At 42.6% G+C, this 25,544-nt stretch overlaps 1 protein-coding gene across 1 annotated transcript in view; it reads right to left on the bottom strand.

Annotated features, from left to right (window-relative positions):
* Positions 1-1,256: 1,256 nt before the first annotated feature.
* The window catches only part of LOC124613755 (odorant receptor 82a-like), a 163,624-nt gene continuing 139,336 nt past the window's right edge, over positions 1,257-25,544 (bottom strand). Inside the window, exons 6-8 of the mRNA XM_047142471.1 lie at positions 20,307-20,408; positions 9,349-9,504; positions 1,257-1,313 (exon numbers count right to left, since the gene is read on the bottom strand). Coding sequence (XP_046998427.1) covers positions 1,257-1,313; positions 9,349-9,504; positions 20,307-20,408 — 315 coding nt within the window. The remainder of the gene's footprint in view (positions 1,314-9,348; positions 9,505-20,306; positions 20,409-25,544) is intronic.

Raw genomic sequence — 25,544 nt, 5'->3', positions numbered from 1 at the left:
ATGAAAAGTGTAGCTGAGAATAAAGATACAAATTTTGATGATTTACATTAGGACAAAATTATACTACCATATTTTAGTAATACTTAATAGGACAATAATACCAATAAATGTTAAAAATGTAGTTCTCATTAAAAATAGAGCAGATAAATATAGTTCATTACAGGGTTAAAACAGGTGTGATACAGTTGAAGGCAGTAAAACTATCGAAAAGGAAAACTGATAATAAACCGTACTATCCAGATAAACACCGTTCATAGCAAGGCTTATCTTATGGACATCCATTTGATCATAGGGTGCTTCTTATATTCTAGTGTAACGTCAAGTATAAGATGGGGTTCTATGGAAAGCAGGGTGGTTAACACATGTATATTCTCCAACGCAGCAATAAAAGCAGTACTACTCAATGATTGTGTGATACTTGCACATATTTCTGTTCATTACGTTATTAATGCGTGGACATTATGTAAAACTTAGCACTACTTAGGGAGTTGTCAAGGTACTACCCAACACAGAACATGAAGATTTAAAAGTTCTGCCTAACGCATGGACTCTTCAAAGGACGATGTGAGTGGAGGGTGGAGGAAAGAGTGACAGTGGTGAGTGTACAGACTCGTCTTACGCTCCAAGTTATCTGCAAATGCCGTGCACGTCAAGTTTCACGGTGATGGAGCCTTGTGCATTGGTGTATTTTTTGTACTAAGAAGACATTTAGATACTATGATGGAAGTGGTTCGAGTGCTTGTGAAGTTCGAGAGAAACTTTATGATTCCTCAAGAACAGTAATATTCTAATAACACTTGTATCGTATTATTTTATTGTGGGCGGTGATTACCAAACTATCGTGATGCATACTGTTGCAGTTCCTTCAGTAGTTAATGTTATAACACACGGCTATAACTTGAATTTAATAAATTTGGATTCTGTTACTTATTTGGTGTTAACACAAGGATTATAAAGCATGCTGGAGAGAGATTTTAATTTAACATATCTTCAGTTGTATCATCTTCTTGGCTAAAAGAGTAAATATGAGCGACCACGAAATGGTTGTTTTCTGTGTTCTCTGATTGTCTTTCCTCTAAAACTTATGGAAGGTTTTACATAGCATTAGTTTCCCATATTAAGTCCTTTTTTGTGACTTTAGGAATAGATGGTTCTTAATTGATGAATTTTGTTATTCACTAACAGCTTCTGACATCTGGTGTTAACTACGTACTAAGTTACATAAAGTTATGTGTCGATGCGGATGCTGATGTCGTTCACTTGTTGCTGATCTCCCTCAGTACCGCGAAGTATGACAATGAGGCGTTCATCAGCTGAAACCAAAACACACCAGAATCAACCATCATTTACATATGTGGGGTGCACAACGTAAGTTAGCAGTCTGAAATTAAACCAAATTTTGTCATATTACGAAATTCAGGTGCAGTACATATTTTAATTCGACCTTTAAACATCTACATCATACACTGCATTGAAAAGTTACGTTTAATAATTTACCAATTGTTTCAGGGTACGGTATAAGTAATCTGATAAACAGTTTGTGTCTACTAATTCAAGAAACGTCTGTAAACTAGGCACAAATTATGTTTCTTGTTTTTGTTTATAAATCCAATCCAAGCTGACAGTATTGAGAAATTCCACCTGAGAATTTTAAATTTAATTTTGCAAATTCTTGACTTAGCAGTAAAAGACAGCAATATTTATCATTTGGATTTGCGACAACGGACATGAACCATTGTCTCTTGATCAATTTTCGTAATTATCCCACCTTTGATATTCTTGTGTCGGTGTTTTCTAGTAAAATTTCTCAACTGCTTTCAACGTTGAGATGTAAGGCTCTTTATAAGCTGGATTTTTAAAATGTGAAAATAAAATATTGAAAGTCATAAGGAAAAAATATCCACAAAAATAATTTTTAGAGATCATAAATAGAAAAATAAATAAGACAGTGAATGAAACAACACTAGAAAAGTGATCTTTACATACTGCTGCTTGATGCTAAACTAAGAATTATGTCGCCACATATAACACAGAGTAGAAACTGTTGGACGTGAGAACGTATAAGGCGTAGAACAAAACTATGAGATACAGGAAAATGAATAACGAAAGAGGAACGGAAAGGAGACGTGAGCATAAGGGAATAACAGGAATGTCTTTTGCATGTGAATGGAAAGAAGATCATTTCTGTCCTATCCGGCAAAACAGCTCCTTACTTTAGCCTTGTACTTCTCTTTGAGTCTGCTACAAGTGTTAAGTTTATCATCGCTTGTACTGTAAATGGAATGGTAAAAATCTAGTTCACGCACGAGATAACGAGAGGTGCCATAGAAAATTTTCAAGACATTAAAAGGTGACTAAAATTCTTATGGACTGTGCAGAAATAACAGTAATCGCAGGAAACATTTACATACAAATAAGTTAAACGTTGTTTCGGAGAATAAAAAATGTAAGTGTTGGACTGTAGACTATAAATGTGGGGCTTACATGAAGTGCCGGAGAAACTACAGGATGGCGAAAGAAGTTCATTGTTTAACGTACAGCGGAGAAGAATTGTGATTGTAGAGTAGAAAGTGGAGGAGGAGGATGGGGTTGGTTGGATGAATCAAGTGATCCAATGATCAGCTCAGATTCGGACAAAACTCAGAGTGATCTGTCCTCACACAGTTAACACCAGTTAACACACCTCGTTAGAGGGAACCGTTTAAAATGTTATGCCAGCTCATGGCAAAAGGCTGAAAAATAGGAGACTTACCACCAAGTATCCATGCAAGCGGAGCAAAGCATGGCTAAATGATTGTGAAAATTATTGAACACGCAGGAGGGTAATGTATATCGCTACGGTGGCATTCGAATAACAGTACGTGCCACCTGGTCTGTGCGGGAGCGCGAGTACCACAGGAACTTAGTTCTTCGTTGGTCCTTGCCTTGCTTAAGGTTCCTCTAGCTGCTCTTGGGAACACCATAAAGCACTCTTCAGCTAAAACGTTCCACCACGATGTACAATGTATACCTGCGAGAGCAATAACACCTACTCACATACGTGGCTTAAGTAGTTCACCGCACGTTTAGCTCAGATAACAGTGTCGCTTACAACAGGACACACAGTGTGATGATTAAGAGAGGGAGAGGAAATTGCTTTTGGAAAGATGTCATCTTTTTATATACGTAAATAATTACAATATGCAGCAAATACACTAAAAACTGCCAGGCTCTTGAGAAATATCACACTACTATTAGAAACAACTACATCAAACAGAGCCACTACAGAAAGCGAATTGTGACAGAAACACACAACGCCTATAATTCTAGCAAAGGTCCTGTACAAGCCCTAATGATTGAAGAGAGCGGGAAGACGTTGGAAAGATGGACATTAATAACATATTGAAGACAATGAACAGCGACCACGAGAAGGCAACTGCATTTGTCCTAACCTTGTGTTCTTCAGCCTCGTTTCAGCGTACAATAAATGGATTCATCCACCTGAGAGTGAGCTCATATGTCGAATGCGACGTTTCAAGTACCGCCACTATAGACAAATCACTGTAGCATGAGCTGGACGTGGTACCTGCGAAAATTTTGGGCATGGTGCACATGCAGTACCCTTTATTCAACTCCTCTGCTTTGGCTGACCTACAAAGGTAACCGTGGTACTTAGAGCAGTGACTGCCATGTTTTTATAGATGAAAGTAAAACTCTGGATATTAAAATCACAAGGTGAATCTCTTCTTAGAAGCCAAATAGTTGTGTATTCTTCAGTGAGTACCTAGATTTGTAACATAATTTTCGTCAGTAGCTAACACATCGCCGAAAAAAGAAATCAGGGTTTCTCAATGCAAACTATCAACTGAAGTGCAAGGATACTTTCAATGGTGGAGTTACCCTAAACGCAGTTGTCTCCACCACTCCAGAAAATTTATATATCAACGTATTTCACAGGCTGCAGATACATCCCTACAGGCTGGCTGATTTAATATCAGCAGTGTGTTCCCTGCGACAAAGTCACTCCTGTCTCCAAGGAAGGGAAAGGCATTCTGAGGAGGCCGAGAGCTAAACTAAACAGCCGAGAGGCATCAAAAGGTGTTGATCTAGTCTCGTGTAGCGAATCTGATGGAAGTGTTCTACGATACAGATGTCTCCCAGGAGTAATCAACAAGCCGCTCTAAAAGCTCCCCGTTTGTCGAAATATCTTCTCTCCGACAGAAAAATAGTAGCAAAAAAATATGTAACCCCACAGATTAAATGGTTCCTGTTCTATAGTGCTGTACAAATGTACATGCAGAGACGAGCAATGATTACAGTTTCAGAAACATTAAATAATTTATTCAAGAGAAAATTTTCGCAAACTGAACAAATCCAAAACGCGTTGGTGCACCTCTGGCAGTTGTTCGGCTTGGCATTGACTGGCAGAATTGTTGGATGTCCTCCTGAGAGATATCGTACCAAATGCTGTCTTCGACCACGAATCTCACTGAATGGAGCTATCCTGGGCTTACTTTTCAGCAAAATAATGCCGTGCGCACACGGCGAGAGTTTTTACTGCTTTTCTTCGTGCTTGCCAAAACCCTTCCTTTGGAAGCAGGGTCACCGGATCGCTTCCCAACTGAGGAAGTCTGGAGCCTTGTGGGCTGGGCCCTCCAACAGCTCAGGATTCCAGCTAACGTGCCGACTTGGCTGAATTTTCACGATATTCCTCAGGAGGAACTCAGACAATTCCATAAATCTATATCATGCCAAAGAACTGCAAGGTCAGAAGTGGTCCATCGCATAAATGACTTCAACAATTTGTGAAGCTCTTTCTCTTGAATAAATCATCCAGTGTTTCTAAACTTGTAATCATTTGTTTGTCTGCTCATGAACATCACATTTACTGACTTCTGTCCCATTCGGATAATTCCTTCCTGGTGCGCCTTTTTTTTTAGTGCACCTGAGAACCATGCACTAAGGCTGTAGTCTTCACAGAAAATACGATAGAAGAAGGGTTATCTATCTTCTAGGTGAAGCGTTTCACTCCTTGCCTCACCCTTTCAAGGTGGCTGTTACAGTACGCGAACAGAACAGAGTTACTGTATGTTACCTACACCTTCCCAACCCCGCCCTCCCTCCTCTCACTCCCCTCACCGACAGTTTGTGTCAATTTTTGGCGTCGTACGGAGTTTCTCTCGCCTTCCCTACATCTAAGCCCCGTCAACCTTCTGTTCCCGGACGTCACTAAATTCCTACCTTTCGACTCGTTGTCTGCGATCCCTCAACACCCTCCGTGTCCTGAATGGTACCTCCTGGGGAGCGGACCGAGTGGTCCTTCTCCGCCTATATCGCGCCTTAGTGCGCTCGAAATAGTCTATGGAAGCATAGTTTACTCCTATGCCCGGCCATCTATTCTTCGGCGTCTCTGTTCACCATCGTGGATTGCGTTTAGCGTCTGGAGCTTTTTACACCAGCCCTCTAGAAAGCCTTTATGCTGAGACTGCTGAACCTCCGCTGTCCAATCGGCGAGCTGTCCTGAGTCGCTATGCTAGCCATCTGTCTTCCATGCCTGATAATCTGGCCCATGACCATTTTTGCGACGCCTCTTTGGATTTAGGGTATGCAGGCCGCCCTTCCTCCCTACTACCACCGGGAATCTGCTTCCGTCATCTGCTACGTTCTCTTTCCTTCTACTTTCCTAAGACTATCTTGACAATTTGGGGTACAGCACCGCCTTGGCTCCGTCCCGGACCTGCCTGCTCCGTGACCTTTGTCAGTTTCCCAAGGATGGTACCCCTTCTCTCGTTTATCGTCGGGCATTTGCTGTTCAATCCGGACAAATGAAGGATGCCACATTTGTTTACAATGACGGCTCAAAAACAGCATTTGGTGTTGGGAGTGCCTATATTGTTGGCGACACTCCTAATCGATTTCGGCTTCCCGACCAGTGTTCGGTTTTTACTGCGGAGCTTTACGCTGTTCTCCAGGCTGTCCAATACATCCGTCGCCATCAGCGGATACAGTATGTTATCTGCTGAGATTCGCTCAGCTCTCTTCTCAGTCTCCAAGCTCTCTCCCTGTCCAGCCTATGGTCCACCGGAGTCAGGACTGCCTCCACTTCCTCCACTTGCAGGGCGTCTCTGTGGCGTTCCTCTGGATCCCAGGACACGTTGGTATCCGTGAAAACAAGGCGGCCGATATAGCGGCCAAGGCTGCAGTCTCTCTTCTTCAGCCTGCTGTTCGCATGGTTCCCTTCGCCGATCTACGGAGTGTTTTATGTCGTCGTGTTGCTCTTTTATGGCACGCACATTGGTCTACACTTGCAATAATAAATTGCGAGACGTGAAGTTCTTCCCTGTGCTTGGGCCTCTTCCTCCCGAACTCGTCGTCAGGAGGAGGTAATTTTAACTAGACTCTGGATAGGGCACTGTCTTTTTAGTCATAGACATCTTTTAAGTGGCGATCCTCCCCCGCTTTGTCACCACTGCTCTCAACTGTGGACGGTGAGACACCTTTTACTAGAGTGCCCCTGTTTTACTCCGTTACGTGTCGCCTTATATATCTTCCATGTTAGCAGATGACATGCGCTCAGCCGATCGCGTTCTTGAATTTATTAGTGTGCGAGAGATGACGTCAGTCATTTGAAGATGTTTTTGGGGACAAACAACCCCCCCACCCCTTCTATAGTGGTTCTTTAAGCTTTCCTTCTGTTTTTTAGTTTCCCCACTTTCTTTGAGTTTCGCTCTCATTGCTGCTGGTTTCCAGTTTGGTTTCCTTACCTGTTCCTAAGCCACAGACTGGGCGCTAATGACCGTAGCAGTTTTGCGCCCGAAAACCATAACAAAAAATATCCCCTCCCAGAGCCACCCAGTGTGTTGACAAAGAGACTCACTAATCTTATTGCGCAACTGCGTCGTCCTCTCCTCATCTATGGTGATTTTGGTAGATTTCTGCCGATGATATAGACCTGTTTACACCCTCCAGTTGTACCTTCACAGTAGTGGCTGCATCAGACAAGTCAGAAGACTGATTTCATGTTGTTCTTACAATGGACTGGTTGCGATGGTTCTGTTGCACTGACAGCCCGGTCACCGGGCACGACGCAAAATGACCTCGTTTTCTCGGGTCATGTGAAGAGCCTTGTTTTGTTAGACTGCGGTCGACACTCAGACGAACTTCAAATGGCTCTGAGCACTATGGGACTCAACATCTTAGGTCATAAGTCCCCTAGAACTTAGAACTACTTAAACCTAACTAACCTAAGGACATCACACACACCAATGCCCGAGGCAGGATTCGAACCTGCGACCGTAGCAGTCCCGCGGTTCCGGACTGCAGCGCCAGAACCGCACGGCCACCGCGGCCGGCTCAGACGAACTTCGCTTCTGCGATTGTCGCAGCCGCGGAAGCTGTCCGCCAAATTATGGCGATTCTTCATCGTGTAAAACAGTCGATCGTGCGTTGCTGTGCACTTTACGTGACCACGATGTTCGAAATTTTGATCAACACTTACAAGGAAACTGCTCCGCATTTGTTCGTACTAAACTTCACACAGACAGAACAGATTGAACAGAATGTTACAGAAGTGTATGTACACTACTGGCCATTAAAATTGCTACACCAAGAAGAAATGCAGATGATAAACGGGTATTCATTGAACAAATATATTATACTAGAACTGACAAGTGATTGCATTTTGACGCAATTTTGGTGCGTAGATCCTGAGAAATCAGTACCCAGAAAAACCACCTCGGGCCGTAATAACGGCCTTGATACGCCTGGGCATTGAGTCAAACAGAGCTTGGATGGCGTGTAAAGGTACAGCTGCCCAAGCAGTTTCAACACGATACCACAGTTCATCAAGAGTAGTGACTGGCGTATTGTGACGAGCCAGTTGCTCAGCCACCATTGACCAGACGTTTTCAGTTGGTGAGAGATCTGGAGAATGTGCTGACCAGGGCAGCAGTCGAACGTTTTCTGTATCCAGAAAGACCCGTACAGGGCATGCAACATGCGGTCGTGCACTATCCTGCTGAAATGTAGAGTTTCGCAGGGATCTAATGAAGGGTAGAGCCACGGGTCGAAACACATCTGAAATGTAACGTCCACTGTTCAAAGTACCGTCAGTGCGAACAAGAGGTGACCGAGACGTGTAACCAATGGCACCCCATACCATCACGCCGGGTGATACGCCAGTATGGCGATGACGAATGCACGATTCCAATGTACGTTCACCGCGATGTCACCAGACTCGGATGCGACCATCATGATGCTGTAAACAGAACCTGGATTCATCCGAAAAAATGACGGTTTGCCATTCGTGCACCATAGTTCGGCGTTTAGTACACCATCGCAGGCGCTCCTGTCTGTGATGCAGCGTCGAGGGTAACCGTAGCTGTGGTCTCCGAGCTGATAGTCCATGCTGCTGCAAACCTCGTCGAACTGTTCGTGAAGGTGGTTGTTGTCTTGCAAACGTCCCCATCTGTTGACTCAGGCATCGAGACGTGGCTGCACGATTCGTCACAGCCATGCGGATAAGATGCCTGTCATCTCGATTGCTAGTGATACGAGGCCGTTGGGATCCAGCACGGCGTTCCGTGTTACCCTCCTGAACCGACCGATTCCATATTCTGCTAACAGTCATTGGATCTCGACCAACGCGAGCAGCAATGTCGCGATAGGAAAAAGCGCATTCGCGATAGGCTACAATCCGACCTTTATCAAAGTCGGAAACGTGACTGTACGCGTTTCTCCTCCTTACACGAGGCATCATAACAACGTTTCACCAGGCAGCGCCGGTCAACTGCTGTTTGTGTGTGAGAAATCGGTTGGAAACTTTCCTCATGTCAGCAAGTTGTACGTGTCGCCACCGCCCCACCCTTGTGTTAATGCTCTGAAAAGCTAATGATTTGCACATCGCAGCATCTTCTTCCTGTAGGTTAAATTTCGCGTCTGTAGCACGTCATTTTCGTGGTGTAGCAATTTTAATGGCCAGTAGTGTATTTCATTCGGCGGTTCTTGATCTACCCTCTTTATTCTGTTACTCGTTTTTGTGACAGAACAGCCTTTTACACTGTTGTGAAGGTATTTTCATAGTGTCGAATCTAATTGGTGCAACAAACTAAATAAATTGCAATTACGTTATTACTCTGTAACCAGGCACATAAATACCAAGGGTCCCTTTTAACATAAGTACTCAGAAAATATTCGTGAACTACCTCCAAATGTAATGGAGAAGTCACGAGACATTTCATAAAATAAAGAGAACCCACTGATGATGAAACATCACCGAAACAGATTATCATGTGTGGAAAAGAATCCTTGCGAAATGTATTTATTCACAGAAAGCTGTAATCAATGAGTGCCCAGTTTCGGGTGACTTACCAGAAGGAAGGTGTCCCTGGAGATGGTGTAGAACTTGCTAGCGGTGAGTCGCAGGGGGCGGTGGGCGCGGCACAGGAAGATCCGCAGCTCCCTGCCAAAGCGCGGAGTCGCCACCACCCAGTCACTGCTGTACGCAGACATCTGCAGACGCTCGCTCTGTAGTCAGGGAGACCATGAGCTGATCGAAGCCCAGGAAAAGTTTCAGAAAAAGTAGTACAAGAGAAAGGAGCAACCAGGTCCCTCCATTCAACGACTGCAGCTTGAGAACACTTAACGAATTTAATTATATACATGAAATTGTTTCTCTTCTTAGTTTCGCCGTGTTCAGAATCTGTGGTTGCTCTGCAACTGTAAATTCAGTTAATTAAAGATCGTTCCAGTTGCTAATGTATATTCAACCCTTAACCGGCGTTGCGGAGTCTGAGACGCGAGGGAAATCTGGAGTTGTAGTAGTTTTCGTATTTATTGATCAGGAAGCATACGCCGTTCAGTACCTTTCTGTGGTAGAGACACACGTCACGTGCGCAGGCGACTGCAGTCTGTTATCAAGACAAGCGCTGTACTAAGGTGGATCGCAGAATGTGTTGCTGGCTGTTCAGATTAAAACGACGATCCCGACAAAATTACCATGGAAAATGCTATTCCAAGTGATCATGAAAAAGTAAGTGAACATTTTGGCGATGGGTCTGATGACGGAGTTGAGATGCACGTTACTGAACATGAAGACGAAAATTGTGTGTTCGATGCATTGCAAATATACAAGACTTTCAAATATTATCATTTCATATGCCTGTTTGGATCGTCATCAATATTTTAGTTTTCCTGTAGAAGTAAATGTGTGCTCTTTTCTGATAGTTTTACCTTACGAAAAGTATGTACCATGAAAAATTTTTGCCAGTTTTTTCTTGGAAAATAAATAAACAAGACGACTATGTTTGTTTGTGTAATGTCCTTAGTTTCAGATATTATGCTTTATTTTGTTTCTAAGGCAGCTACAAATAAAAAAGTTTTTTCCTTGCACGTCTTCTATTACGTATAAATCTCAAAACAACAACAACAACCAAAATAATTACCTGACACAGTTAAGTTTTCTTGATTTGGAGCCCCCGAACTCCGCAATGCATTTAGTGCTAAAATTTCTGATCACATCGATTAAGGGTTATGTTCAAGACAGCTTTGAGCCTTCACATCCAGGCTATTTTTATGAGGATCTGAAGTAGTTACCATTAATGCACAGCATAGACTCAGCAATCTTCATTTAACACGTCACATGTAAACTCAACTTGCACTGTTAAATCTATTAGCACATGTCATTAATGCCGGCCGAGGTGACCGAGCTGTTCTAGGAGCTACAGTCTGGAACCGCGCGATTGCTACGGTCGCAGATTCGAATCCTGCCTCGGGCATGGATGTGTGTGATGTCCTTAGGTTAGTTAGGTTTAAGTAGTTCTACGTTCTGGGGGACTGATGACCGTAGAAGTTAAGTCCCATAGTGCTCAGAGCCATTTGAACCATTTTTTGTCATTAATGCTCCGTAATACTTGTTCCTAAACTGCGAGAAAAACGAAATTTACTACTCGGACTGTAAAGCTAGCCGCTACTGACAAATAGGAAGGGATTTCAAAACGTGATACACAGAAGCAACAGAATCAAAGAAAGAAAAGGAAGTACATTCATGTTCGCAGCTCAGCTCATAAAGACAGACACGCGGTGCACATTATTGAAAGTAACGTCGTAATTCTCCATACAATTAAGAAGGGATAGCTTAAGGATCTACATGAAGAAATAGAAATTTACACCCACCTAAAGATATTCTAGGAAAATACACTCAACAAGCAGTGAACACTAAGAAACGCTAGTCTCTTGATCACATGCTGCCCCTTTATTTACAGCTTCCTTTGAAAGTATTCTACAGTTCGTAACTGTGTATTGTTGTTGTTGTGGTCTTTAGTCCTGAGACTGGTTTGATGGAGCTCTCCATGCTACTCTATGCTGTGCAAGCTTTTTGATCTCCGAGTACTTACTGCAACTTACATCCTTCTGAATCTGCTTAATGTATTCATCTCTTGGTCTCCCTCTACAATTTTGCCCTCCACGCTGCCTTTAATGCTAAATTTGTGACTCCTTGATGCCTCAAAACATGTCCTACCACCCGGTCCCTTCTTCTTGTCAAGTTGTGCAACAAACTCCTCTACTCCTCAATTCTTTTCAATACCTCCTCATTAGTTATGTGATCTACCCATCTAATCTTCAGCATTCTTCTGTAGCACCACATTTCGAAAGCTTCTATTCTCTTCTTGTCCAAACTATTTATCGTCATGTTTCACTTCCATACATGGTTACACTCCATACAAATACTTACAGAAACGTCTTCCTGACACTTAAATCTATACTCGATGTTAATAAATTTCTCTTCTTCAGAAACGCTTTCCTTGCCATTGCCAGTCTACATTTTATATCCTCTCTACTTCGACCATCATCATTTATTTTGCTCCCCAAATAGCAAAACTCCTTTACAACTTTAAAAGTGTCTCATTTCCTAATCTAATTTCCTCAGCATCACCCAACTTAATTCGACTACATTACATTATCCTCGTTTTGCTTTTGTTGATGTGTATAAATGTTAGTAAACATTTTACCTCCATGCATTTCACGCTGCGTCCAAGACACCCTAGTGACCTCCACTACAGTTCCGTACGTCTCAACTGTTGTCTGGTCGCGCTAGACGGCATAATTGTACATTCAACTTGGATAAATGGTTCAAATGGCTCTGAGCACTATGGGACTTAAGATCTGAGGTCATCTCCTAGAACGTAGAGTTACTTAAACCTAACTAACCTAAAGACATCACACACAACCATGCCCAAGGCAGGATTCGAACCTGCGATCGTAGCGGTCGCTCGGTTCCAGACTGAAGCGCCTAGAACCGCTCGGCCACAACGGCCGGCCAACCTAGATATCACTGTAGAGCTAGAGCTCTTTCGAAGTTGTCGTGGGAGGGGGGGGGGGGGGGGGGCGCTTATGCTGAACTACTTGAAAAGTAGCACAAAAAATGTTGCTCGCAATTCCCTATGTCTTAACGTTTGCTCAGTTACGCTAGAGAGCGTAACTATATACTCAACCTAGACTCATTGTCCATCGTAATATTCGCTTCAATCTTGTCTTTGAGTTCTCCCGTGAGATGACATACGAAGTGTACAGAATGAACTCGCAAATCAAAATACTAATCCTGTGCAATACCCTCTAATATATAAATCGCTTCGCTAAACCGATGCACCGCAGAATATGAAGAATCATACATAGCGCTGAATTCTGCCTTGGCCGGCCGCGGTGGTCTAGCGGTTCTAGGCGCTCAGTCCGGAACCGCGTGACTGCTACGGTCGCAGGTTCGAATCCTGCCTCGGGCATGGATGTGTGTGATGTCCTTAGGTTAGTTAGGTTTAAGTAGTTCTAAGTTCTAGGGGACTGATGACCACAGATGTTAAGTCCCTTAGTGCTCAGAGCCATTTGAACCAATTCTGCCTTGTGTTGTCTCCATTACGACATACTATCGGAACAAAGAGCGAGCGGATCGCTTCATTTTACTTACGTAAGTTAAGAGGGAATGCTGCTTTTGTAAACAGTTTCACTAAAATTTTGAACCTGGGAATAAAACGTATAATAAACTCTACGTAAAGCCTATGGCACAAGCCCGTGACCAGACTATCAGTCTGATTGCAGGTACAGTGCAGCCCTTCTACCTGCCGTGGCACTAGGAGGGAAGGGGTGGCGGGTCCCTCGCACCAGCCGCCTTTTACCCGTGGGAGAGAATCCCACCACACAGTGCGACAGCAAGCTGAGTCGATGTGGGACCATCCTGGATGGAACGAGGAAAAATCTCAGCATCCATCAGGGAGTGAACCGGAGCCTGCAGATAGTGCTCTTCTTGCTAGACCGCCACTGCCACGATTTAAAAAAAATAATAATAATTTCATAAATCTTTACATCTTTGAAACATGGAATTGTGACGACCGTTGCAGCCTGCCAGTAAAGTATCTGCTGAAAAGCATTCACTTAATAAATGGGCATTAATACGGGATATCTCCACCCTACACCTTCACAACGTGTAACGTCTCCTAACAAAACACGTATTATATGTGATAAAAAAGGAGAAAAGAATAATCGAACTGGATGATTGTAACTGCGTGGACAACGATTGTGTGAACTTTATGTAATGAAGAAAAACCATTATGTGCCATGTTTTATGCTTGTATAGAATTATGTACCGATTTTTTTAAAGATAATATCTGTGTCGGCGAGTACTGAAACCGCCACAGGCGATACTTATTAAATATCAAACAAAGATGAGAATATGTCACAACGAGTATAAATAGTAGTGACCGAGCATTTATTTCTCTGTCATCTTCTTGGAGTTACGTGAGTAGGAAGAGCCTGTGACGTTATATTGTATGCTTGTGTATCATTCTTTTGTAAAGGTTGAGAGAAGGACGCCATTAGGTACTGATTTGTAAAGGTGTGTAATCATTTAATCTGTCTAAATGTTTTGAATAGAGTTACTTAGTGAAAACCTGCATTATGATTTGTAATAAGCTTGCCTGGTATTTTATCCCATCCTTTTAAGACATTTTCAGCTATTTAAATATTATTCGTGGTGCAGAGCTGCGCTACGAACGAACGAGCCGCTGCCGCGGCGCATTCAAACTGCATTAAATGAAACCAATCATATCGCAAAGAAGCGGACATGTAATAGTGAACTAAAATTATATGTTTCAGCCTTCGGAATTGCAGGGCAGAGCAGCAGATTTTATGATGTGTTTTACAGGTGGGAGCGAGCTGCGGATGATATACTATTAACAGTGCAAAAAGATAATTTACCTTCGGTTGTGCGGTAGCGTTCTCGCTTCCCACGCCCGGGATCCCGGGTTCGATTCCCGGCGGGGTCAGGGATTTTCGCTGCCTTGTGATGACTGGGTGTTGTGTGCTGTCCTTAGGTTAGTTAGTCTTAAGTAGTTCTAAGTTCTAGGGGACTGATGACCATAGATGTTAAGTCCCATAGTGCTCAGAGCCATTTGAACCATAATTTACCTTCATAACATAAATCTTGCTATGCGTAGTTCTGGTCTGGCAAACATTATAGTAAAAACATATTTTTCTCTGACAACAGTCTCATATTCTCGTGTTATTCGTGGTACTTATTGGTGTTTTACTGTTAACAAAAATCCATTGCAAAATTTTGATGCTGAACAAACACTGCGTACTCTAACATCAGTATTGATAACGAAATAATTTTCAGTAACCTTTTCAATAACTGTAAAGTATGGAAGATATGTTGAACTTTATAGCGAGATACAGCAACGAAACAATGTTCCTTTAATAGAAAGCCAGATCCAGAACAATAGGAACATAATCTATTTCGTGTTGTGGAAAATTAATGATCCGTAGAAAGTCACAGCACAGCATCCCTAAAAAGTATTTCAGGGCTCTTTTCGTGGCAACATATTTCATCTCACATATTAGTTGTTACGCGAGTAATAACAAAGCAAAGAGAGCCAGCGAAAAACGGCTTGACTATTTATACACATCTGGCTTGAATATTGCCGAGGACACTTCAGTGAGTTGTCTATGGAGGAACGATAACCTATTCGTCCGCAAGAGCTGAAACCAGACAAGACGGTGGTGTTGGGTGCTAGGTCCAGAGCGAAGTTGACATTCTAACTGATCCCAAGAGTGCTCGAGTGGGTTCATGTCCGGTTAATGAGAAGGCCAGTCCTTCTTAGGAATGTTATCGTCCAAAAACCGTTGTCTAACAGGTGAAACATCATCGTCTCCAAACTATTCTGCTACTGTACACATTACACAATTCTGTAAAATGTGTTCATATTCTTCCATACTTAACATCTTCTTAAGCGTAACGAGTGGAGCGCGCCGTAATCACGAAAAACTCCCCCGCACAATACCACCTCCCACTCCTTTCTTGACTGATAGCTCTACACGCGGAAGGTAACGTTCTCCGGCGTTCACCAAGCCAACTCTTTCCATCGATTTGCCAGAGGATACAGCGCGGCAAATCAATACAAATCACTCGTTTTCAGTCTTCCCCTGTCTGGTAATGTTGTTCTTTAGACCACCTCAAGCATCGCTTAGCATTTAGTACAGATACGTGTTGCTTATGAGAAGCTTGCAAGGGATCCGTGATCCCACGAACATAAATGTTAGTACCCGACAGCCAGATCGATAGCAGACAGGAGTCGATTGTTGAGCGCTGCAGGAGGCAGTGAGACTAGTGTCGAGTGACCTGTAGTACTGGAGAGAGGGCAAGAATGGTGGTCGAGTGAGTAGTAAACGGCAAATCCACCGGAGTATGACAAATTAGCGCGTACCCCTGATCGTCGTGGGGTTGACCCTCACCGATACCGATTCGCGAATGATATGAAACCAAAAGTGACAAGTGCCGAATTACGTGTTTCGCCTCAACCGCGTCGGCCAGCAACAACCATGGATTGCAGTGAGGACTGTTGTGAGTGTTAACCATCATCATTGCGTGTGACGAAGTGCTTGAAATCGGCAACCAATAAAAAGATATAACCGTAATTAAACGTGTAAGGCGAAGGTAGCAACTGCCTCAGAATTTGTGTGTTAGTAGAAAATACATATCAGTTTATACATCGCAACCTTTGTGGTCCTTAATAATAGACAAACTTTCAATCATTCCACTATTCAGTCTCATAACAGCCGCACTCTGTTGAAATACCCAGAAACCATAGCAGAAAAACCGATGGCCTCTCATGCACTAAGCACACGGTCATATAATTATAATAATTAACTGTTTGGCGGCTTCGGTAAATTACACAAAACCCAATATAAGCACAACCGGGGGTGTCTCAAGCTGCTCGACCATTTTAACCCATTCTTTCTGACTACCTACGCACATTATGTTAGCTGGACCGTTGGTAGAACTTTGGAATTCACGAGTGACGACTGTCTGGTCTTGGTTTCTCTTTGGTTGTTCCTTCGCTTTTCCGTTTCACAGTCATTCCACCTTCGACCTGGGCAGCATGGAGACGAATACGTCTAGTTTTGATAAAACTTAAGAAATATTGAAACATCCCTGCTGGATTTACTACTCAGCTGACATACAATGACCAATCCACGACACAAGTCATTGTGCCTTCCTGGCCGACTCATTCTCCTGTTACTGATTCTCTACTGACAACACAATAACGCCACCTCCTTTTACACTGGAGTGTCCGTCTCTCGTGGTTCCTAGTGGACATTTCCGCATTATAAGTGAAGCATCCTCAACTCTTTTTTTTTTTTTTTTCCTTTATTGTGATTTCATTCCCCTGCCCCATATGGGCAGGGGAGGGCTGTCAGCAGCACAATCCGCCGCTCTTCAGCCGAGTGACATGACAACTAAAACAAGAATAAAATAATACATACATAAGGAGGTAAAGAAGGGGAACATAAAACAGAGTAAGGGGAGAAAATGGAGGTAAAAATACACTGACATGTAGACATTCATTGGGGACAGTTAAAAAAGTCACCAGAAAGTTAAAAAACACAGCTGGCGATTCTTAAAACACAGAGAAGACACTGGATGCGCATGCACAGGTTAAAAGTTGGCCACAGTATTAAAAACACTCCAAAACAACACACTTAAAACCCACTTGGAGCACACACAACGAAGAATAAAACCACCAGGTGGGACCTGACGAGGGAAAGGTCAGAGAGGATGGAAAAGGAGGGGAGAGCATGGGGCAGCTGGGGAAGTGGCGGGATGAAGAGAGGAGGGGCAACCGTGGGTTCACGAAGAGGCAGGAGACACATGGGACGGGAGAGGAAAAGGGAAGACAGGGCAGGAGGGAGCGCAGAGACACTGAAAGAAGGCACAAGAGATGGAGGGGGAGTAGGAGGGGAAATCCGCTCAGAAGGAGGGAGGGGGAGGAGAGGGAGCCCTTAGGAGGAGGCAGGAAGAGGGGGTTAGAGTTGGTAGGAAGGGTAGATGTCATGGCGAAGCTCATCATCCGGGAGTGGTAGACGGTGGAAGTTGTGTTGGGAAAGGAGATGGAGGGTGTGGAGATGGAGAGAGGGAGTGACACAACGGTAAAGGCGCGGCAACTGGTTGGGAGTGGAGAGGAAGGGAGACACCAGGGGGTGAGGGGGATCAAGGCGGCGGACAATATATAGTGTGCGGATGTGTTCAAGGAAAAGGAGAAGGTGGGGGAAGGGGGTGAGGTCATAGAGGATGCACGTGGGGGACGGAAGGCAGACGCGGAAGGCGAGGCGGTGTGCATGGCGTTCGAGGATTTGGAGGGCGTTATAGAACCGGGGAGGGGCGGAAATCCAAGCGATGCTGGCATAACAAAGGATGGGGCGGATCATGGATTTGCAGGTGTGGAGGATGGTGGAAGGATGCAGACCCCATGTCCAGCCGGACAGGAGTTTCAGGAGGCGGGGGCGGTTGTGACCTCAACTCTCTTGTGGTTCCCTTTTTAGGTACTCTACGTCGACGTCTGCTTGTAGATACGTATCGTCGGTAGGTTTTCCGACGTGACAGCGACGACTCTCCGATGAGGTGCGAGCATTTTGTTTTGCTATTACTGCGAGTCTTGTAAATAACGCTTTTATTTAGTAATTTGCCCGGCTAAAACGCTCCCCTTTTATGATTAAGACAGCCTGCGCCCCCTTTCGGAGGGAGTGGGGACGTCAAAGAGTCACGAAAGTTCATATTAAGCAGTCCGTAAAACAAGTAAACGTTCAATTCAGTTCGCGTTTAGCTAATGCCTACGCTTTCCGCTAGATGGTTCTGACTTACTGCTGAATAGCTTTGGTTCCGTAGAACCTTCACTGATTAGTACTAGGTAAATGAAATAAGTACAACACTCTTGTATTTCACTTTCACTCTATATTCAAGGATTAAGATGGTGATGGATGATGGCCTGTTTAAAAGGTTCCTAGCCTGGAGGAATCTAAATAGTCCGCAAAATGCCGATATGCAGGCGCTCTACGTCCAGATTCGCAGCTAACGGCACACGACACATTCAAAAGTCCACAAGTTAATATCTGAATACCGGTACCTCTGAATTCACTCGTATCAGCAGATAATTTGAGTTTCTGTCGTCTATGTGTCCGTAAAGTTCCAATCTAGCACTAAAGTCCTAAAATCCCCTTAATACTCCGTTCCTATCAACAGTCAGAAATCTTACACTACATCACTTTTAATCTCCGTAATATTCTAATAGTTTATCGTGAATCTTAACACGATAAAGTCCAATCTAATTACTGTCTCGCTGAGTGACACGGGTTCCCCGCCCTTTAACGAAACAATCAAGGAAAAAAGGCGGCAATAACGACGATCAGGCCTCTTTATAGGTTTTTCATCACAAGAGTTTAACGTCACTGCCTTCTCCATCACGGAGCTTCCGTGGCTTTGCTGTACTTAGACGTTAAACTACTTGCCGATATACTATAATTTTGATCTGCAGTTACTGAACTCTGATTCTACACTATTTTCCCCTCTAAAAATTCTATTCTTAATTTTAAATTATTCTTTCTATAGCTTTTATCACTGTAAACTGAACCGAGGTGTTACATAAGGTATTACGTTTTATTTTTGACATAATCACTTTTTCACGGTACAATCATAGCCTGTTTCGGCATTGAAAGACCATCTTCAGATGCTATGGTTGGCAGTTGATGAACAAGTGTTCATGCGTTGTCAAGTACCACTCAGCATTTAAAGAAGGCCTTTGAAGGTCGTAATTGAAACCGGTCATGACTTTAACGTAAAAGTGATTGTGTCAAAAATTAAAAATAATACCTTATGATAAGTCAGTCAAAAAATGGCTCTGAGCACTATGCAACTTAACTTCTGAGGTCATCAGTCGCCTAGAACTTAGAACTAATTAAACCTTAGGACATCACACACATCCATGCCCGAGGCAGGATTCGAACCTGCGACCATAGCGGTCACGCGGTTCCAGACTGAAGCGCCTTTAACCGCACGGCCACACCGGCCGGCGATAAGCCAGTCACTGTCTCCGCAAACGAAATATCATTTTTACAAAGTTCCGCGTTATGCAGGAATGTCCGGATATGTTTGGACAGGTACTGCCAGCAATGATTAATCCTGTGTCAGACTGAACGAATTAATTCACCACATCTCATGGCGTCTGGTAAGGTGAATAATTAAACTATTAACTATTTGAGTATTCTCTTTGTCACCATGCACATTTGTTAATCAAATAGAAGTCTGATTCCTTGATCTAATTAACGTGATGGTTTAATAATTACCAGCCGACATATGTTATTCTTCTACATTTAGTCAATTAATTCGAATGACAGGAAAAATGTACAGAGAAACTCGTATGCTTAGTCTCTCCTGGAGTCTCCGTAGTTCGCATTTTAAAACTGAAGGGCTGGCCTGCATGTAATTTTTGTTTCAAATCTACACCTGAATACGTGAAAGTACAAAAATGTTTCTGTGACACAGAAATGTTGTTGGAATATATAACGTCTTCGGCGGATGACAATTAAGAATAAGCGATTACATTTTAGACGTAGCTCTTGTAGATGTGTGATTAATGTTTTGCTACTGGTGCAACGATATGTAATCCTAAATAAGCGGGAAGAAATGAGGAATTAATAAGCACAAAAAATGCTCCTCACAGGATTCAACCAGAGTAAACTAGCGCGATTGCGGTCGTTGGAGCGGACGTTATAATTGTACAAGCTAGATCTTCCACGTCAGAGCGATAACACTAGAGACATGAAAATATGCTCTTATCTAACTATTAAAGTTATCAATAAAAGGAGGAAATTACATATTGTAATATTATACGAGTGATATCCGACGCGAAGTTTTTTGAACGTGTTACAGCCTACATTCATCCTAACACTGAGCTCTCGCAACTCTTACAGCCAGCAGATCAGTGTACAAGTTTCAAAACAGAGAGTACCTGTGTTATGATGTCTGTTCCAAACCAGCAGTACAGCAGCAGCTGCTGAATTACGGAAGATAGGTACGACATGTACTTCACCAGCCAGTTGGAGTCTGCGTTCTGTAACACGTTAACATAATATGAAAGAAAATTACATGTTACGCACTCATCGACAAATTGTGTGTAGCATTTAAGAAGTAAATTACGATTTTGCGGGCGCGCCTGCCCTTTATAAGATAAGGGGCTGTTCATACGACTACCACCGCAACTGATTTCGTTATATAAATACATACGAAACAGACGTTTTAAGAAAGAATCTTTCCTAAACACGGTCACTGCAGAGTTGCGTTCTGCGATCCAGGTATGAGCTCTGAACAAGGAAGGAAGATTAGGATCTAACGCTCTGTCGGTAATGGGGTCATTACTGAAACAGCACAAACCCAGATTGGCGAAGGACTGGGAGGGAAATAGGCCGTGTCCTTTAGAAGAAACCATTCCGACTTTTGTTTTAAGAAAGAATCCACTGAAGCTCTAAATCTGGACGGCTGCACAGGGATTTGAAACACCCTCCGACCGAATCCGTACCTAGTATCTTTCTCCTGCTCCAGCTTCCTCACTGACCATTTTCTCTACATTTATTTATTAGCTGCCTACAGATGTTACTACAGAAGAAGACCTACGTGACTGTACTCTGTTGTGCTTATTTAAAATGTGGCAGTCAATCGAAAATAAAATGAAAGTACGTACAGTTATTCGTTTTATTATGCAAAAGACATGAAAGTGGTCAAAATTAAAAAGAGATATTAGTGAATTTTGTAAAGAAACCTGTGTTCTCTTAGCTGTCAATCAGAACACTGGTTTGATACAGTTTTCCACAGTAGTTTGCCATGTACAAGACTCATCATCTCTGCATAAGTTCTTCAATTTACATCCATTTTAAACTTGATCTCCTTCTACAATTTTAAATCCCGCCCCCGCCCCTCCCCCTACATATTTCTTATAGTCATGTTATGAAATGACCTTTTCTCCCCAGTTCCACCGTTCCTACTCGTTACTTATCCAGTCTAACCTTCTAAGTTTCAGAAATTCCCCGTAGAACGAATAAGGGATCTGCTATTCTTCGCTCCATTTGTCTTTTTGAAAACTTTCATTAATCAGCATCGTGCAATAGCGTTCTCAGGTGCAAACATGTACGCTACCGAGTCTCTTACGCAACCCACAAAGGAATGGTGGGAGAGAGGGGGACTTCACTCGAAAATAATAAGAAGCCTGTAGCTGGCAGAGTAGCACTTGCGCCCTACGTCCTCAATTATTTGTTGGCAGTATTCCAATCTCTGTCATCCCCTACAGTTTTTACCCTCGTCTGCTTCCTCCACTAGCATGGAAGTTTCTACCTGATGTCTTAACACATGTCCCATCAACAAGTCCCTTCTCTTTGTCAGTTTTCTCCTCATTTTCCTATCGTCGCCGATTCTGTGGTCAACCATCTCATTTCTATCCGTTCACCTAATTTTCAGTATCCTTCTATAGCACCACATCTCAAACGCTTCGTTGTGATATTCTCCGATTTTCTCACTATGCATAATTTACTTCCATACGATACGGTGGTCCAAACGTACATCCTCAGAAATTTCATCCTCTAATTAAGGTCAATGTTTGATATTAATAAATTCCTTTTGACGAGGAATGCCCACTTCGTCCGTGTTTGTCTTCTTTTTATTTCCTCCCTGGTTCAACTATCATGCATCACTTAGTAGCGAAAGTCCTCCACTTCATCTAGCGTTGATGTCAAATTTTTAGTTAGTGTCATTTCTCGTACTCTTCATCACATTCGTATCTCTTTTGTGTAACTTCAGCCCACATTCTGTCCTCATTAGAATAATTACACCAATGAAAACTTTTGTAATTTTTTTCACTTTCAGCTAATCTTATCAGTGATAACCTTTCACACTGAAGTTTAATTCCACAGTTGAAGTTTCCTTTTCTTTCCGCCATTGTTTCTTCGACGTTTAGATTGAACTGTGGGGAAAACAGAGTGCGTTTGTTCCTGGCACTCTTTTCAATCTTTGTTTTCTGTTCTTATTGTCCCCTGATGATTTTTGTACACATTGTATATTAGCCTTTTCCCGGTGCCATCATCCATGTACCTATTTGATACATATATTCCACACACATTCTCCTTCCCCATCTCTCTGTCCATCTTTATCCAGCCCATTTTCCTGCCAACCTTCTCTTTCCCCATCTTTCTCTTTCCCTCTCTCTGACCATCTCCACTTTCCCTTCTCTTTGTGGATCCTTTCTTCTCCTCTCTCCACTATTCTCTTCCTTGTCCATCTCTCTGCCAATCTCCTTCACCCCCTCTCTCCATCCACCACCTCTTCCTCCCATTTCTTCAAATATCCTACTCTGCTCTTTGTCTCTTTACCTCTTAGGCCCCCTCTCTCATTATTTCCTTCCCCCTCTCTCTTCTCAGCCATGCACGACATAAAAGCAGATCGATACAGCAGGGTGATACTGTTCCCACAAGTCGCCTGTTGTGCAGGACAGCCAACACATCAGGGGCTAGAAAATCCTTTCTTGCCTCTAAGAGTATAGGCTGACAGGGAAAGAGGGGCGATAATGACGGCTGAACTACTACAACCCAAAACGCATGTTGTTCAGGACGGCCTACGTGTTGAGGAATGGGAAACCACTTCTTGCTTCAGGCTACACTGCAAAGCAGGTCGATAAGGCTGGTGGATAATATCTCCACACAAAACTTTTGACGTACAGGGCAGTGGCCCCTATAGAATCTAGATGTATCTAACCCACACAGGCTGATATTTGTGAAATGTTTTATATCTGTGCCAAATTTTCATAAATCGACATAAGGATTTTGAGGGAGGCGGTGAACATATATATATATATATATATATATATATATATATATATATATATATCTTGCTTTAGATAGAGGTTGAGCCAGGAGGAAAAATACATACTTTAAAGGGATATATTGTTGGTAATTTTGAACAAAAAATGTCAAAAGAACATATTCCCTTTCCTAACCATATTCATTTCAAATCATTTGAAAATATAGGTGTCAGTCACACGTCCTTCTTTCAGGGCAACGGAGCTTCTGCGCATTCTGTATGGCCAGTGACACAATACTCCACTCAAAGTATCCTGGGAACTGGATGGTCACCATGAAGTCAGTTCTTTGGTCACAGATGTCACCAAATTTTACTGTGTTAGATAATTACCATTGGCGCCCTTGGCTTTCCCACTGCTGACCGTCCCACTACACCCCACCTGACTCATGCATCTCCTCCTCCCCTTCACTCTGTTCATCTCTTCTTTTATCCATCGCAACCTGTCCCAAGCCATATTCACCTGCATGTATAGCCTGTGTAATTAGGATTTTTTTTGTCAGCAGCCTTCTGACTGGTTTGATGATGCATCCTGCCATGAATTCTTTCCTGATCACTTGTGCCATCCTCTTCATCACAGAGTAGCACTTGCAACCAATGATCTCAATTATTTGCTGGATGTATTCCAATCTCTGTCTTCGTCTATAGTTTTTACCCTACATGGCTCTCTCTAGTACCATGGAAGTCATTCCCTGAAGTCTTAATAGACATCCCATCATCCTGTCCCTTCTTCTTGTCCATGTTTTTCACATACTCATTACCTCTCCTATTCAGTGCAGAACCTCCTCGTTCTTTGCCTTATCAACCCATCTAATTTTCAAAAGTCGTCTGTAGCACTGTATCTCAATTGCTTCCAGTCTCTTCTGTTCCAATTTTCCCACAGTCCATATTCTACTACCATGTAATGCTCTGCTCCAGATGTACATTCTCAGAGATTTCTTCCTTATGTTAAGGCCTATGTTTGTTACCAGCAGACTGCTCTTGGCTAGGATGGGTTACTTTACTGCTTAGGTAGCAGAATTACTTAACTTGATCTACTTCATGATCATCAATCCTGATGTTAAGTTTCTTGTTCTCATTTTTCTATTTCTCATTGCTTCCGTCTTTTCTCGATTTGCTCTCAATCCGTATTCTGTACTCAGTAGACTGTTTATTCCATTCAGTAGATCTTGTAATTCTTCTTCACCTTCACTAAGGATAGCAAGGTAATCAGCTAATCATAACATTGATATTCTTTCACTTTGATTTTTAATTCTATTCCTGAACCTTTCTTTTATTTCTATCACTGCTTCTTCGATGTGTAAATCGAACAGAAGGGGAGAAGGACTACATCCCTGTCCTACATCCTTTTTAATCTGGTCACTTATTTCTTGATCTTCTGTTCTTGTTATTTATTCACTCTTGGCTCTTGTACATGTTGTATATTACACTCTTCTCCCTAAAGCTTACCATTATTTTCCTCAGAGTTTAGGAATCTTCCACTACTGCACATTGAAAAATTTTTCAGTGTCGATGGGTCCTATGAACATGTCTTGAATTTTCTTTAGTCTGGGTTACATTATCAACCATAACGTAAGATCTGACTTTCTTGTGACTTTAAACACAACAACGTGAATAGTCGTAATTTTACACTTCCCTAATGAGTTTAGAAATTGTGATGTAACGTTATCTATCCCTACTGCCTTGTTTGATCTTAAGGCTTCCAATGCTCTCTCAAATTCTGATTCTGGATCCATATCACTTCCCTATCGACTCCTGTTTTTTCTTCAATCACATCAGACAAGTCTTCCTCCTCATCGAGGCATTCAGTGCACTCTTACCATTTATTGGTTCTCTCCTCTGTATATAACAGCGGAATTCCCATTACCACCCATGCTTTTTTAATGTCACCGAAGGTTGTGTAGGCTTCTGTTATGCTCAGACAGTCCTTCCGACAATCATTACCTTTTCGATTTCTTCACATTTTTCATGCAGCCATTTCGCCTTAGCTTCCATGCACTTCGCATTTATTTCGTTTCTAAGCGGCTTGTATTTCTGTATTCCTGAATTTTATTGAACACATTTGTGCTTCCTTCTTTCATCCATCAGCTGAAGTATTTCTTCTGTTACCCATGGTTTATTCACAGTCACTGAGACATGGGACTTAGGAAAAGGCAGGATTTGGTGTGCACGGGGCCGTACTAAGTTACCATTGGTCACTCAGTATTTTTTTTTTAAAAAAACCATTCACTTTATTTGGAACCAGTTGCAAATGAGATTGACTATAAGGAACAATTATCAAATTTGACCGTTAAGACACAATGTCTAATAAAAATTTCTACGCAAGTTGCATGCACAGCTGAAGGCC

Source organism: Schistocerca americana, chromosome 4 (genome assembly GCF_021461395.2).
Source record: "Schistocerca americana isolate TAMUIC-IGC-003095 chromosome 4, iqSchAmer2.1, whole genome shotgun sequence".
NCBI classification, from domain to species: domain Eukaryota; kingdom Metazoa; phylum Arthropoda; class Insecta; order Orthoptera; family Acrididae; genus Schistocerca; species Schistocerca americana.
This window is presented reverse-complemented; position numbering and strand designations above follow the sequence as displayed.